Below are 15,646 nucleotides of genomic sequence, written 5' to 3' on the forward strand. Positions count from 1 at the left end.
GATTTATATCCCCCTTTCTCTCCTGTGAGGAGACTCAAAGGGGCTTACAATCTATTTTCCCTTTCCCATCCCCCACAACAAACACCCTGTGACTGGGGAGGGGGGCTGGGAGAGCTCCGAAGAACTGTCACCCAGCTGGCATGTGTTGGAGTGCACAAGCTAATCTAGTACACCAGATAAGCCTCCACAGCTCAAGTGGCAGAGCGGGGAATCAAACCCGGTTCCCCAGATTAGAGTGCACCTGCTCTTAACCACTACACCATTGTAGTGGTGTCGTTTAGATTTATATCCCATCTTTCCCTTATGTAAGGAGACTGAAGGCAACTTTTAAACTCCTTTCCCTTCCTTTCCCCACAACGGGCACCTTGTGAGGTAGATGGGGCTGAGAGAGTTCTGAGAGAACTGTGACTGGTCACCCAGCAGGCTTCATATGTAAAAGCAGGGAAACAAATCCAGTTCACCAAATAAGAGTCTGCTGCTCATGTGGAGAATCAGGGAATCAAACCTGATTCTCTAGATTAGAGTCCACCGGCTCTTAACCACTATACCACACTGACTCCATAGGAAGCTCATAAGGGTGCCTGCTGTAGTTTCCATAATTTGGAAAGCTTTGAGAGGTTGTTTTGGCAAATCAGAAGTTCACTCTCTTCCCTTTCCTAATCCATTTATGTGGACCTGCAACAGGACTAGCATCTTTGCATTGTCCCATCATAGCTGATAGAACATAACAGTTCTCATTGCCTCTCCTCTTGTTTTACCCATAGTTCCAGCTGCAGTCGTTGAGGATTGTGTGCAGCAGTTTGTGGGCTGAAGAAGACCGATGTTGTGAGGTCCCAGCACTGGTAAGCCCCAGGAAAGAACTGATTCCCATAATGTGTGTGTGCTGCATGTCACTCAATGGCTCCTCCTCCTCCTCTTCTTCTCCTCCTTCTCTTCTTCTTCTTCTTCTTCTTCTTCTTCTTCTTCTTCTTCTTCTTCTTCTTCTTCTTCTTCTTCTTCTCTTCCTCCCCCCTCCTCCTCCTCCTCTTCTTTTTCTTCTGCTTCTCCTCCTCCTTCTCCTCCTTCTCCTTTTCTTCTTCTTCTTTCTTCTTCTTCTTCTGCTTCTCCTCCTCCTCCTCCTCCTCTTCATCTTTTTCTTCTTCTGCTTCTCCTCCCCACCCCCTCCTCTTCCTCCTCCTTCTTTCTTCTCCTCCTCCTCCTCCTCCTTCTCTTCTTCTTCTTCTCCTCCTCCTCCTCCTCTCCTCCTCCTCCTCCTCCTCCTCCTCCTCTTCTTTTTCTTCTTCTTCTTCTCGTCCTTCTCTTCCTCCTCCTCCTCCTCTTCTTTTTCTTCTTCTTCTTCTCCTCCTCCTCTCCTCCTCCTCCTCCTCTTCTTTTTCTTTTTCTTCTTCTTTTCTTCTTCTTCTTCTTCTTCTCCTCATCCTCCTTTCCTCCTTCTTCTGCTTCTCCTCCCCTCCCCCTCCTCTTCCTCCTCCTTCTTTCTTCTCCTCCTCCTCCTCCTCTTCTTCTTCTTTCTTCTTCTTCTCCTCCTCTTCCTCCTCTTCTTCTTCTTCTTCTTCTCCTCATCCTCCTTTCCTCCTTCTTCTCTTCTTCTCCTCCTCCTCCTCTTCTCCTCCTCCTCCTCCTCCTCCTCTTCTCGTCCTCCTCCTCCTCCTCCTCTTCTTCTTTCTTCTTCTCCTTCTCCTTCTCCTCCTCCTCCTCTTCTTCTTTCTTCTTCGTCTTCTTCTCCTCCTCCTCTTCTTTTTTTCTTCTGCTTCTCCTCCCCCTCCTCCTCCTCTTCCTTCTCCTCTTCTTCTTTCTTCTCCTCCTCCTCCTCCTCTTCCTCTTCCTCCTTCTCCTCCTCCTCCTCTTCTTTCTTCTTTCTTCTTCTCCTCTTTCTCCTCCTCTTTTTCTTTTTCTTCTTCTGCTTCTCCTCCCCCTCCTCCTCCTCTTCCTTCTCCTCTTCTTCTTCCTTCTCCTCCTCCTCCTCTTCCTCCCTCCCCTCCTCCTCTTTTTCTTTTTCTTTTTCTTCTTCTGCTTCTCCTCCTCCTCTTCGTCTTCTTCTCTTCCTCCTCCTGTTCCTTCTCCTCTTCTTCTTCCTTCTCCTCCTCCTCCTCTTCCTCCCTCCCCTCCTCTTCTTTTTCTTTTTCTTCTTCTGCTTCTCCTCCTCCTCCTCCTCCTCCTCTTCTTCTTCTGCTTCTGCTTCTCCTCCTCTTCTTCTTCTCCTCCTCCTCTTGTTCTTTTTCTTCTGCTGCTGCTTCTCCTCCTCTTTCTTCTTCTCCTCCTCCTCCTCCTCTTCTTCTTTCTTCTTCTTCTCCTGCTCCTCCTCCTCTGTGACTGAAGCAGCTTGCAGTTCTTCACTTTCAATAGGTGTAAAACAAGGATCGCACATGTATGGATTCACCTGGGGTTCTTCCCATTGTCCAAATGTGCCTGAAAGATCCCCCTGTTTCCTTCTGCCTGTTTCAGAGGGATGAAGAGGTCTGTCCCAGCTTCCTTCCTTCCTGCACCTGTACGTCGGGAATTCCAGGAGTCCCGGGACCCCCAGGGCCTCCAGTGAGTCAGACTTTCCTTTCAGTGTTTTTCGAAAATCTATGAGTAGGTGGGAAATAAGATGCGAACGTATGAAGCTTCCTTGTGCTGAATCAGTCCTTTGCTTCATCCAAGGAAGTATTGTCTACTTAGACGGGCAGCTGCTTTAAGGGTCTCAGGTGGAGGGTCTTTCCCACCCCCTTCTAATTTGACCCTTTAAACTGAAAATGCCGGGGATTGAACTTGGGACCTTCTGCGTACTAACCAGAAGCTGTACCACCAAACCCCTCCCCACCCCACTATTCATTTCAGAAAGCAACCAAACAAAGCATTTCAATTATCCTGCCTAGCGGCGAACAGAACAGACGCACATGCCGCCCACCGAATCAGGAAGCTGAGAAGAGTTTAAAATTTCCCCACCTCCCCCCCCCAGATTTCCCACCTACCACCAGATTTCACCTGTGCCCTTTCCCCACTTACCTTAAGCCCCGCGCTACTCTCCTAAAGTAGCACGGGGTCCAGCTGCACTCCCCACTTCAGGGGTGGTGAGAATGCAGCTGCCCCGACGCTGCCTCTCTCGCGTCCCCTCAGCGCGCGTAATTCCTGGTGCCTTTTCAAATGGCGCCTTTTGATGACCCCACGCAGAGCGCAGAGCGCGGGGTCATGGGGAAGCCGGGGCACGCGCCAGGAATTGCGCGCGCTGTGAATTGTGCACAGCAACCCTCCGACAAGGGTAAGTGGGGAAAGGGCCCTGGAGTATCATCTTGGGGCAGAATCTGGTGGTTCCTACCGTTTAGACACAATTGTTGTGAAAATAAGACTGGAGATGCATTCATTTTAATGGGAGAAATACGACTGAAAAGGGAATGCGAAAATAAGGACCTCCCTCACCCCAGCCTGGCTTATTTAATAGAATCATAGAGTTGGAAAAGAGCAGAAGGGCCATCCAGTCCAACCCCCTGCCATGTCAAAGCAGACAATCCTGACAGATGACCGTGCAGCCTCCAGAGAAAACAGCGCCACCACTCTGAGACACTGTCAAACAGCCCTTACCGTCAGGAAGTTCTTCCTAATGTGATTTCTTGCATTAGAGAAATGAAGTCAAAATAGGGTTAAGGCACTCATCCTTCACCAAAATTTCATTCTCTGCACCATGGGTCCCTGAGCTTTTGGGGCCTGGGTACCCCATTAGATTTTCAACAGGGGTTGGTGAGCGTCTCCCAAAAATGGCTGCCGCAAGAGATGGTGTTATCTATATTTTGGTGGAACAATCCAGCCACTGGGTGGTCAGGAAGTCTGGAGAAGGAGGAGGTAGTCTCCTGCCCCTGAAAACTCTCCTCCTGCAACAACTTGGCTCAACAAGAGCCAGGGTGGTGAAGTGGTTTAGAGCAGGTGCACTCTTCTCTGGAGAACCGGATTTGATTCTCTGCTCTGCCACTTGAGCTGTGGAGGCTTATCTAGGGAACTAGATTAGCTTGTGCGCTCCAACCAGAGGTGGGATGCAGCCTATTCGCACCTATTTGGTAGAACCGGTTACTAAAATTTTCTCAGTTTGGAGAACTGGTTATTAATGATTAAGTCCACTAGGGACAAGGGGGTAATCTCTGTCCCTGGGTATAACAAATCTCATCAAGTGGGGGATGCAAAATCGCTCCCCAGGGCCCCCTGCGGCTCCCCTGCCCTCCATGGCACCCCCCTACGTGTGTATGAACTGTATGAAATAATACAATATATAGTAATTCTATTTTTTTTTTGTTCATTGGTATAAAGGTTGGGAAAGTATTATAGGTAAAGATTTTTCATTTTCTTTTTTCCCCTTGAAATTTATATTGGAAAGAGAGGAGTTTAAACTACTCTTTTAGATTAAGGATTTTGGATCTCTCCCTCTGTTAGTTTCCTTTCAAGCGGAATAGATAAAGTAGTTATAGGAATCTGAAGGGGAAGTAGAAAGTAGGGAGGGAGGGAAATATGGGAAGGAGGGAGGCAATATAGGCTGTTTTAGTGGGGGGGGGTTGAGAGAGATAGACAATTAGATATGTTTGTAATATGTTAACAATTGTAAACAGTTTTTGGTTTCTCTCCTTACTTATTATTTAAAATCAATCAATATAATTATATAAAAAAGAAATAATACACTACCTTTTGGTATATTGCTTTTTTAATACTTTAAGCAATCATTATTTGAATTTAGAGGCGGGGCGAAGGGGAACTGCACCTGGGGCGCGCGCGACCTGCGTCCTTGCCACAGCCCCACCCAGGAATGCCCCGCCCCGGAATGCCTGGCTACGCCCCCGTCGTGCCCCGCCCAGCCCCATTGGCGCTACGCCACTGTTTGAATCCCACCACCATTGGAACCTGTTACTAAAATTTTTGAATCCCACCACTGACTCCAACACATGCCAGTTGGGTGACCTTGAACTCATCACAGTTCTCTCCGAACTCTCCCAGCCCCAGGTGTCTGTTGTGAGGGGGGAATGGAAAAGAGATTGTAAGCCCCTTAGAGTCTTCTTACAGGAGAGAAAGGGGGGATATCAATCCAACTCTTCTTCTTCTTCTTCTCTCTGGAGTCTACCACTAGAACAGGGTTCCTCAACATGGTGCCTTCATCACTGTGATACTCACTACTGCTAGTACCCAGAGACCAGAGGTGGGATCCAGCAGGTTCTCACCAGTTCCCGAGAGTGGGTTACTCATTATTTGTGTGTGCCGAGAGGGGGTTACTAATTGGGTCTGCTTTTCCATTAGAAATTCCATTAGGTCCAAAAATCATAAACTCCTGTTGTTTCCTATGTGGCTGGTTAGCGAAGGTAGAAAACGGGATCATTCTCCCTGTTGGGCTGTTGTAAAAATATGTTTTAGAAATATGGTAAAGTTCCTTGTTTAAGGAAAGTATCCTTCTTTTGATTTCTAGAAACAAAATCAAGTATTTGAAAGTATTAAGTATTTGACAGGCAGTCAATTAGAGAAGTACTTGCTATAATGAGTTTAAATTATGGACAGAAAGATACCAGCTGGAAATTAGGAACTTTTTTTACAGTAAGAGTTTTTTTACAGTAACAGAGAAATTATTAATGCCCCGCCCCCGGAATGCCCGGCCACGCCCCCGTTGTGCCCCGCCCAGCCCCATTGGCGGTACGCCACTATTTGAATCCCACCACCATGGGAACCTGTTACTAAAATTTTTGGATCCCACCACTGCCAGAGACCCCACCCAGATCCTGAAAATTTCAGTGCCCTTCCCCCCCCCCCAATAATACCTGCTCTATGACAGACAGCCGCTACTAGTGGTATGTTTGTCTTGGTAATGCCAATGGGATGCCACTAAGAATAGAATTGTAGCCTTTATTCAACAGTAAAGCTTTATACTAGCCACCCAGTCGGAACAGTCACCATTCCTACCGTGCAGCTGAAGAGACATAAATCCTGAATGAATAAAGGCGGCCGCCCACATTTGGCTAACAAACTCCTTTTCAACCAAGTGTGTCCCAGATACGTCCCAGTTAAAATTTATGGGAACGATCTATACCGTAGTCACCTTGACTCCGCGTTGCCTAATCCATATTGATGACTGCGAGGTTTATAAAGTCAATACGGCCCCGCCGGGGCTGCATATGCTTGCAGATTAATTTGCTCTTGGATCTAGCGACTGAGGAAATACTGAAAATAAGTGGGGCCCAGATGGATTGGTTTACTTTTCCGCCACTAGCATGTGGTCGCTCCACGGCAGCTGGGATACCCACGCAGCAGGTCTTCAAGAATGTATTTGCTTTTTTCGGTCTGGCCGCTCTCACCGCAGGTTACTGGGAATGCGGATTAGGCCAAGTCAGGAGCACTCTGAGAAATGAGAATGTGGGCCCATTATGATAATCAGGTGTTGTGTGTCCGTGCTCACCTTTCACAAAGCCCCCTGCTTTTAACTTACATGAACTACGGCAGAAAAGGTACATTTAGATGGAATACTGTTCCACCGGTGGGAACTGTGCGGCGGGCAAGTGGCTGACAACTGGAATCCTGGCATACTGCCCAGGTCAAGTTTAATTAGATTGCACTATTGTGGGGAGGGTGCTGTTTGACTCAGAGAGCCAGCATAGTGTAGTGGTTAAGAGTGGCAAACTATAATCTGGAGAACCAGGTTTGATTCCCCACTTCTCCACGTGCTGGTTGCCCTTGGGCTGGTCATAGTTTATTATTTATTTATTTATTTATTTATTTATTTATTTATTTATTTATTTATTTATTCATTCATTTATTCACTCATTCAATCATTCATTCATTCACTCACTCATTCATTCATTTATTCACTCACTCACTCACTCATTCATTCATTCATTCATTTATTCACTCATTCAATCATTCATTCATTCATTCATTCATTCACTCACTCACTCACTCATTCAGTCACTCACTCACTCACTCACTCACTCACTCATTAATTCATTAATTCATTAATTAATTAATTAATTAATTTGTTTGTTTGTTTGTTTGTTTATTAAATTTATAGGCCGCCTCATCCCCAAAGGGCTCGAGGCAGCTCACAACACGGCTGTTTCCAAACAGCAGATTAATACAAAATAAAAACTTAACTCATTAAAACTCAACAGCAGTTAATAACAGTAAATAAATAAATTAAAACAACAAGATTGTGTAGAGCACATACACACAGGCGCCCGATCTGAAGGCCAAAAAAGAAACAAAGAAGAGAGAAGAGGAAGAAACGGGAGGAGATAGGCAGGGCCCACAGAACTCTCTCAAACCCACATATCCCCCAAGGTGCCTGTCAAGAAGCAGCATGGCCTAGTGGTTAAGAGGGTGGCTCTCATCTGGAGAACCTGGTTTGATTCTGCACTCCTCCACATGAGTGGCAGACTCTTATCTGGTGAACTGGATTTGATTCCCCGCTCCTATGTGTGAAGCCTGCTGGGTGACCTTGGTCTAGTCACAGCTCTCTCAGGACTCTCTCAGCCCCACCATCTTCCTCACAAGGTGCCTGTTGTGGGGAGAGGAAGGGAAAAGGAGCTTGTAAGCCACCTTGAGTCTCCTTACAGGAGAGAAACGTGGGGTATAAATCCAGACTCTTCTTCTTTGTATGGTGAAGTCCACTGGCTTAGATGATTTTCAAAACTGGATTAAATTCATGGCAGACAAATCTGCCAACTGCAAATGACAGCTAAATGAAATCTTGATATCTAACTTCTGAAGACCTTTCATGCCCTGTTTATGGATTTCCCAGGAACATCTTGTTTCACCGTTGTCAGGAACAGGATATGAGCCAAAGTAGATCCTTGGTCTAACCCAGCAGGGCTCTTCATATACACAGAAACTAAACTCGGTGATTCTTTGCTTCTTCTGAAGGGCAGTCCTGGAAGGAGAGGACCGCAGGGCGAACAAGGAGAGCCGGGCCCCAAGGTAAGTTGTGCTGCATCCAAGACCTTGTGTGATATTTATTTATTTTATTTATTTATTTTTTCAATTTATATACCGCCCGATCCCCGGGGGGTATTTCTCTTGCAAAGCATCCACCCCACATACTGGCTCCGAGCTCTCGTGCACTGTACTAGAACTGTCTCTCTGAACATCTTCAAACATCACAAAGTCAACGCAATTCGTGCACAAATGAAGCACAAGTACTTCTTACAGTTAATAGGCACAAATGGGAAAGTGTTTTAAGCCGTGGAGGAGAGAATTGCTTGTATGGATATTCAGACATTCAGTGAAGAGCAGAGATTGTGACCAAGGTTACATTACTAAGAACTCTTTCCAGGGAGTAAGACCTATTGAATAAGAGTCAACTTCATTCTGGGTGTACCTGTTTAGAATTGCTCTCCAGGACAAAGGAGAGTCTGCTTCAGAGGGTAGCTGCATTGGTCTGCAGTAGGACAGCCAGATTTGAGTCCAGAAGCCCCTTTTGAGAGTCAAAATTCCCTCCATCAGATATGAGCAGGAATTGAGATTTGTGAGTCTTTATATCTCAGATTCAGAGGGTAACCATGATAGATTTCGCATAGGCCAAATATAATGGGTGTAGGACATGATATAAACCATTTGCAGCGGGTGGGGGGGGGAGCTTTACACAGGTCCCAATCCCAAAACAAGTTTGGTGCATTTTATCTCCCTCAACCCAGAATTTTCAGAAATCACTAAACCACTGATCCTTTTGCATAATCCTGGGTTGGAGGCATTCCCATTCCCATTCCCATTCCCATTCCCATTCTTCTTCTTCTTCTTCTACTTCTACTTCTACTTCTACTTCTACTTCTACTTCTACTTCAACTGCAACCCATTATACATTTGCAGTGCAGAATCCACCCATAATGTTGATCCTCAGTAGAATAGCTACATTTGAGTCCTGTAGTACCTTAATGATCAACAGTATTTTTGGGGTATGAGCTCCCTTCATCAGAAAGAGTCAGTATATATTGTTACACTGCCAGGGAACATTAATGAAAAGGACTTGCCACTTGAAATTGATTAATGTCAGGCAGCTGGAAAACATCTGTTATTAGACGAGGTCTTTTCCCTACAAGATGTTTCAAGGCAGTCAGATGAGGTGACATTATACTTGGGTTTCGCCTTCCTTCTGATGCCCGCCCTGAATTTTTGTTTCCCTGAAAATGTAAGTGCAACAGCCAGAGATGTAAGCTAGCTTTTCTGCCATAAATCAGCGCATTAAAAGGGGTGTTGATCTTGAATGGCAGCCAATAAAAACCCTGGAAAATGTTGCAATCCATCATTGTGACTTAGTTGCCTTTGTTCCTTCCTTTTACATTCTAAAGAGTGATGGATGCAATCAAAGGGAGACGCTGTCCAGGCGTCTTTCTTGACTTCCTGTCCAAAACAGACCAAACAATCATCACAGGCTTTTAACAGAGCTTTTCCAAAGTCAGTGTGGGAGGGAACAGGGGGTGTCACAGTAAATCCATCAAGCACAGAAGTTTTTGAAAAAGAATATGTCACTCTACCAATCTTAGGCCCCTTCCGCACATGCAGAATAATCCACTTTCAATCCATTTTCAATCCACTTTGAAACTGAATTTTACTGTGCAGAATAGCAAAATCCACTTGCAAACAATTGTGAAAATGGATTGGATGAGCATTATTCTGCATGTGCGAACGGGGTCTTTGTCTCATATTACATTTTAATCTCACCCTTCTTATAAGACTTTTCCACTCATCTGCTTAATCCTCACAACAATCCTATGAAGTAGGCTAGGCTGAGAGAGTAGAGAGTTTAGAGTTTGGATTTATATCCCCCCTTTCTCTCCTGTAGGAGACTCAAAGGGGCTGACAATCTCCTTGCCCTTCTCCCCTCACAACAAACACCCTCTGAGGTAGGTGGGGCTGAGAGAGCTCCGAGAAGCTGTGACTAGCCCAAGGTCACCCAGCTGGCATGTGTGGGAGTGCACAGGCTAATCTGAATTCCCCAGATAAGCCTCCACAGCTCAGGCGGCAGAGCTGGGAATCAAACCTGGTTCCTCCAGATTAGATACACGAGCTCTTAACCTCCTACGCCACTGCTGCTCTCCTGGGTAATCTGTGGTGGTGGTTCAAGTAATGACCAGGGTACACAGTTTATGTGTTTATTTGTAATTCCTCTTTGCAGATAACCGTGAGCGCCTTCGGAGACCTAATCGAATTAAAATGACAGTTTAAACTTGATGTCAAAATGTATTGTCGGAGACTTTCTCAGCTGGAATCAACTGGTTGTTGTGGGTTTTCCGGTCTTTGGGGACATGGTCTGGTAGTTTTAGCTCCTAATGTTTCACCCGCCTCTGAAGATGCCCGCCCCCCCCCCCACGCCTCTGCATGGCACACTGTGACACACTGTGCTATGGAGAGCAACACAACTTACCGGGGGAAGAATTAGGACTAATAAAAGGAAACACTTCTTCACACAACGTGTGATTGGTGTTTGGAATATGCTGCCACAGGAGGTGGTGATGGCCACTAACCTGGATAGCTTTAAAAAGGGCTTGGACAGATTTATGGAGGAAAAGTCAATCTATGGCTACCAATCTTGATCCTCCTTGATCTGAGATTGCAAATGCCTTAGCAGACCAGGCGCTCAGGAGCAGCAGCAGCAGAAGGCCATTGCTTTCACCTCCTGCATGTGAGCTCCCAAAGGCACCTGGTGGGCCACTGCGAGTAGCAGAGTGCTGGACTAGATGGACTCTGGTCTGATCCAGCAGGCTAGTTCTTATGTTCTTATGTTCTTAAGATGCCAGCCATAGATGCGGGTGAAATGATACGAGCTAAAACCACCAGATGTTGGCCACACAACCTGGAAAACACAACAGCAAGTCAAAATAAAAATGTTCCTTGGAAAGGGGACTTCTCAGCCAAGCCAGTTGTGACACACATTTGCTGTGTGTCTAGCTCTTTCTCCTCCCTTGAGAAGCGGGGTTTCCATCAGTTTTCAGAAGGTGAGGGAAATCCTTTTGTAGGGAAAAGGGGCTCAGCACTTCAGGCACAGGAGAGAAGCATTGGCCAAGAGAGAAACAGGTGGATGTGACTTCAGTATAGCTCTCTTGTTCTCTCTTGTTCAACATAGCTCTTTTGTGTAGATGTATTGGGGAAGGGTTGTGGTTCAGTGATAGAACTGTGATCAGTTCCACACAGGGAAAAACGTAACGGGTTTAGGATGCTATATAAACCATTGTGGGGGCAGGGGGAGACTTTGCCCAGATCCCGTTCCCAAAATGAGTCTGACCATTCTATTTCTCTCAACCTGGAATTTTTGAAAATCGCTAAACCAACAATCCATTTGCAATATCCCAGGTTGGAGCCATTCCCACCCAAATAATCAGTAAGAACATAAGAACATAAGAACAAGCCAGCTGGATCAGACCAGAGTCCATCTAGTCCAGCTCTCTGCTACTCGCAGTGGCCCACCAGGTGCCTTTGGGGGCTCACATGCAGGAGGTGAAAGCAATGGCCTTCTGCAGCTGTTGCTCCTGATCACCTGGTCTGTTAAGGCATTTGCAATCTCAGATCAAGAGGATCAAGATTGGTAGCCATAAATTGACTTCTCCTCCATAAATCTGTCCAAGCCCCTTTTAAAGCTATCCAGGTATTTTATTTCCTTCCCACCACGCCATCAAGGAAAATCAGTCTGCCATTGTGCTGTCATTGAGGGGATGCCCCTTTTTCTGTTTTTATTTCACATGTTGCATGTGCGCAGCTACGCAGGTGCAGATGATCATATTGTGGGAAGATCGGCATGACATTTGGGGGATTCATTTCTGCATGCCTGAGTGGCTACGCAGGCATTGCTGGAAATTTTCTAAAAAGAGAGAGAAGCATCTCTGTGCAAAGGCGGGACAGCAATCTGGATTGTTTCCACGGGCTCCAATCACTGCCTGCATGGCTTTCATGTAAACAGGAAAAAGGAAAAGAGGTTCCTTTGTAATGACTGCAGCCCGTTATACTTTTGCTGCATGGAATCGACCAGGGACAGAGAAGTGAACATTCAGCTCCTGCAAACAAGCAGCTGAATCTTCCATGTCCGGTTCAACAGTGCATTGAGCCACGTCTAGCTCTTTGGCAGGTTGCTTCACTGTTTTCATTCCTCACTGAGCAATATATCACAGTTGCCCTGACCTGGATAGCCCTGGGCTTGCCTGAAGCTGTCAGATCTCAGAAGCTAAACATGGTCAGACCTGGGGCATTTCCCCACTCACCACGATCCCCCCTGTGCCGCACGCTGCTCTCAGCACACGTCATTTCTGGCGCGCGCCTGGGCGTCCCCACGACCCCGCGCTCTGCACAGGGTCATCAAAAGGCGCCGTTTACAAGAGTGCCAGGAATGGCGCGCGCTGAGGGGGCGCGACAGCGACAGCGTCGGGGCGGCTGCGTTGTTGCCGCCCCTGTAGTGGGGATGCCAGGGGACCCCGCGCTACTTGAGGAGAGTAGCGCGGGGCTTACGGTAAGTGGGGAAAGGCCCATAGTTAGAGTTTGTATGGTCGGCCTCCAAGGTCTCCCACAGCTGTAACATAAAAGCAAGCAATGGCAAACCGTCTCCAAACGTCTCTTGCCTAGAAAACTCTATGGGATCACCATAAGCCAGCTGTGATTTGACAGAGCGCGTGCGCGCACACACACACACACACAATAAGCACAAGTGGCTTTTGCATCTGTGTATTCCCAAGTCCCGTGGAGTTCTTCTCCCTCTGTTCCCTGTCCTCACTGCATAATTGCTCCACTAAGTGGACAGTAATTTAAAGAGAAAATTAAATCATGTGGATCGTTTATCAATGGATGCTGTCGTTTAATAAAATCTTACCATTTGCTCTTCATATAAGTAAGCGGTGTAAGTAATTTGGCTAATGGTGCCGCCCGGGTTGAACTGGCACCTTTGTGGACAGCAGGTTTGCAGAAACTTCCAGGCTCGCTTTATCTGTTTGGCAGGCTGTGCGGCTGTTTGGCACTATCCAAACAGACTGGGTGATCAGCTCACCTCTGAGCAACGCTTTCAAACACGGTCAATTTAACTTTTGAACATGTTTGTGGTGAAAGTTGCAATTTTCCAACGTGTGTCCTGCCTAGCAAAGCTCTTCAGAGGGCACCATGCAGGCAGTTCAGGTAATTAGAATTAGGTTGTGGTCATCTATTTTAAAATATACTACGAATAGCTCATAAGCAAGGCTTATTTGGGTGTCAAAAGTATGGTGTAGTGGTTAAGAGCACTGGACTCTAATCTGGAGATCTGAGCTTGATTCTCCACTCCTCCATATGAGTGGCAGACTCTTATCTGGTGAGCCAGATTTGTTTCCCTGCTCCTCCACGTAAGGCCTGTGGCGTGTGTTTGGGCCAGTCACAGTTCTTTCAGAACTCTCTCCACACAATCAATCCCACAAAGTTTTTGTTATGGTGAGAGGAAGGGAAAGGAGTTTGAAAGCCACCTTGAGTCTCCTTACAGGAGAGAAAGGCAGCATATAAATCCAAACTCTTCAAAATGTGCTGCAAGTACCAGATGAAATAGTTTGCAAAGAAAAGGAGATCTTACCCCATATCTGTGAATACAAGAGCCATCCCCTTCTATGCTGCTTCAGCCAGGTTTGTTTTGCTGTGTTCATATGAATCATTTTTACACTGCCTTTTCCTGCAATCATGACCCCCAAGACGACAAGCCTGCAAACATGAAAACATCTGAACAATTGAAAGCAACATTTACAAATATAACTCAATAAAAGATGCAGAAACATTCCACACCAGAGCCAGGAGGGAGGGCCAATTACCGTTATTGGGGGGGAGGGGGGTGTACGCCAAATGAAACAAAAGAGTCTTCACTCACTGGCAGAAAACACCAGCAGGGGGCGACAAACAAACCCCCACGGGGATGGAGTTCCAAAGTTTTGGGGCCACGACTAAGAAGGCTCTTTCTCAGTTTGCCACCCTTCTATCTTCACTGAAGCAGGACCTCAAAGATAACCAGGGTGTCTGGGTAGGTTTGTACAGGAGATGGCTGTTCTTAAGGTATGTTTGCATGGGGTAGAAAATGTTGACAGAGAGAATTTTTTCTCTCTTTCTCACAATACTAGAACCAGGGGGCATTCATTGAAAATGCTGGGGGGAAGAATTAGGACTAATAAAAGGAAACACTTCTTCACGCAACGTGTGATTGGTGTTTGGAATATGCTGCCACAGGAGGTGGTGATGGCCACTAACTGGATAGCTTTAAAAGGGGCTTGGACAGATTTATGGAGGAGAAGTCGATTTATGCCTACCAATCTTGATCCTCTTTGATCTGAGATTGCAAATGCCTTAACAGTCCAGGTGCTCAGGAGCAGCAGCCGCAGAAGGCCATTGCTTTCACATCTTGCATGTGAGCTCCCAATAGCACCTGGTGGGCCACTGCGAGTAGCAGAGAGCTGGATTAGATGGACTCTGGTCTGATCCAGCTGGCTTGTTCTTATGTTCTTATGTTCTTATGTTGGTCCCAAGTCATGCAGGGTTTTAAATATCAATTCCAGCAGTTTATGTTAGCAAATCCAGGGAATATCTTATGCTTCGGTAACGTGTTTCTTTTATTTCCTCCTCTGTCTTCTGTTGGCTCTATAGGGTGCACCGGGCCCACCTGGACAGGTTGGCCCAGAAGGGCCAGGAGGACAGCAGGGGACACCAGGGTCCGAGGGGTTAGCTGTACAGGGCCCCATCGTAAGTCCAACCATATGGCTAACCCCATTAGCGCTAAGTCTTGGGAACAGCCTTTTTTCACCCTTTATAACAATCAGCATACTGGAGCGTTGTGGAGTTTCCCGGCTGTATGGCCGTGTTCCCGTAGCATTTTCTCCTGACGTTTCACCTGCATCTGTGGCTGGCAACTTCAGAGGATCAGCATATTATTGCTTCTACCTCTATATTACTCGACTCTACACCACAGTGGCCCCTGGTATCTCCTAGTGAAGTTAAACACTTAAAACAGCAACTAAAGAGCAGGGAAATTCCATGCAGTGATTTCATTCCGCTGCACCGTGAGTTGGTGATCCAGTCAGGAAAATAACCTGGGGAAAGGCAGATTTCTTGTCTAGCATTGTAATTCCTATCCAAGCCCTCTCCTGATATCTGGTCTCCATATTTTGAGAGAGGCAGCAAATTCAGTCATTGCTCCCTTAATTTGGCCCTAGCGATCACATGCTGGTGGATTCCGCACAGCATAAATATAATGTCTTTAGGACATTTAAAAAAAGATCCGTTTGGGCATCTTGTGTTCCCATAGCATAGGAGAACACAAGCGTTGTCAGCCAAAATGGATCTTTTCCCCCGCCTGCTGCACGGAGCTCTTGCCAGTTTTACAGTTGAGCCCGCCATTTTGGGTGCTGCTGCGCATTCTCCGTGCCAATTTGCCATGGAGGCTTCCTCCGCTTGCAGCTTATTCATTTGCTATTTCACTGTAAAAAGTAAATGATTACAGTTTGTTTTGCCTAGCGATCCCGTGCATGTCATTTTCCCTTTTTTTAAAGGGGAATGTCAGCAAAGCTACAACAACATGATTAGAGAAAGCTGCAATGTGCACATATTTGTGTTGCCGTAGCTTCTCAGACATCCCCCTAAAAAAAAAAAAAACCAAAATGACAAGTACACGGGATCGCCAAGCAAAACAAACTTTATTCATCTACTTTTTACAGTGAAATGGCCAATA

General features: G+C 46.3%; 1 protein-coding gene across 1 annotated transcript in view; it reads left to right on the top strand.

The window, feature by feature from the left end:
- The window catches only part of COL20A1 (collagen type XX alpha 1 chain), a 215,614-nt gene that overhangs the window by 156,004 nt on the left and 43,964 nt on the right, over nucleotides 1-15,646 (top strand). The window contains exons 25-28 of the mRNA XM_048497920.1: nucleotides 765-842; nucleotides 2,446-2,532; nucleotides 7,861-7,914; nucleotides 14,566-14,661. Coding sequence (XP_048353877.1) covers nucleotides 765-842; nucleotides 2,446-2,532; nucleotides 7,861-7,914; nucleotides 14,566-14,661 — 315 coding nt within the window. The remainder of the gene's footprint in view (nucleotides 1-764; nucleotides 843-2,445; nucleotides 2,533-7,860; nucleotides 7,915-14,565; nucleotides 14,662-15,646) is intronic.

The sequence above is a fragment of the Sphaerodactylus townsendi genome, linkage group LG05 (assembly GCF_021028975.2).
Source record: "Sphaerodactylus townsendi isolate TG3544 linkage group LG05, MPM_Stown_v2.3, whole genome shotgun sequence".
Taxonomy (NCBI): Eukaryota; Metazoa; Chordata; class Lepidosauria; order Squamata; family Sphaerodactylidae; genus Sphaerodactylus; species Sphaerodactylus townsendi.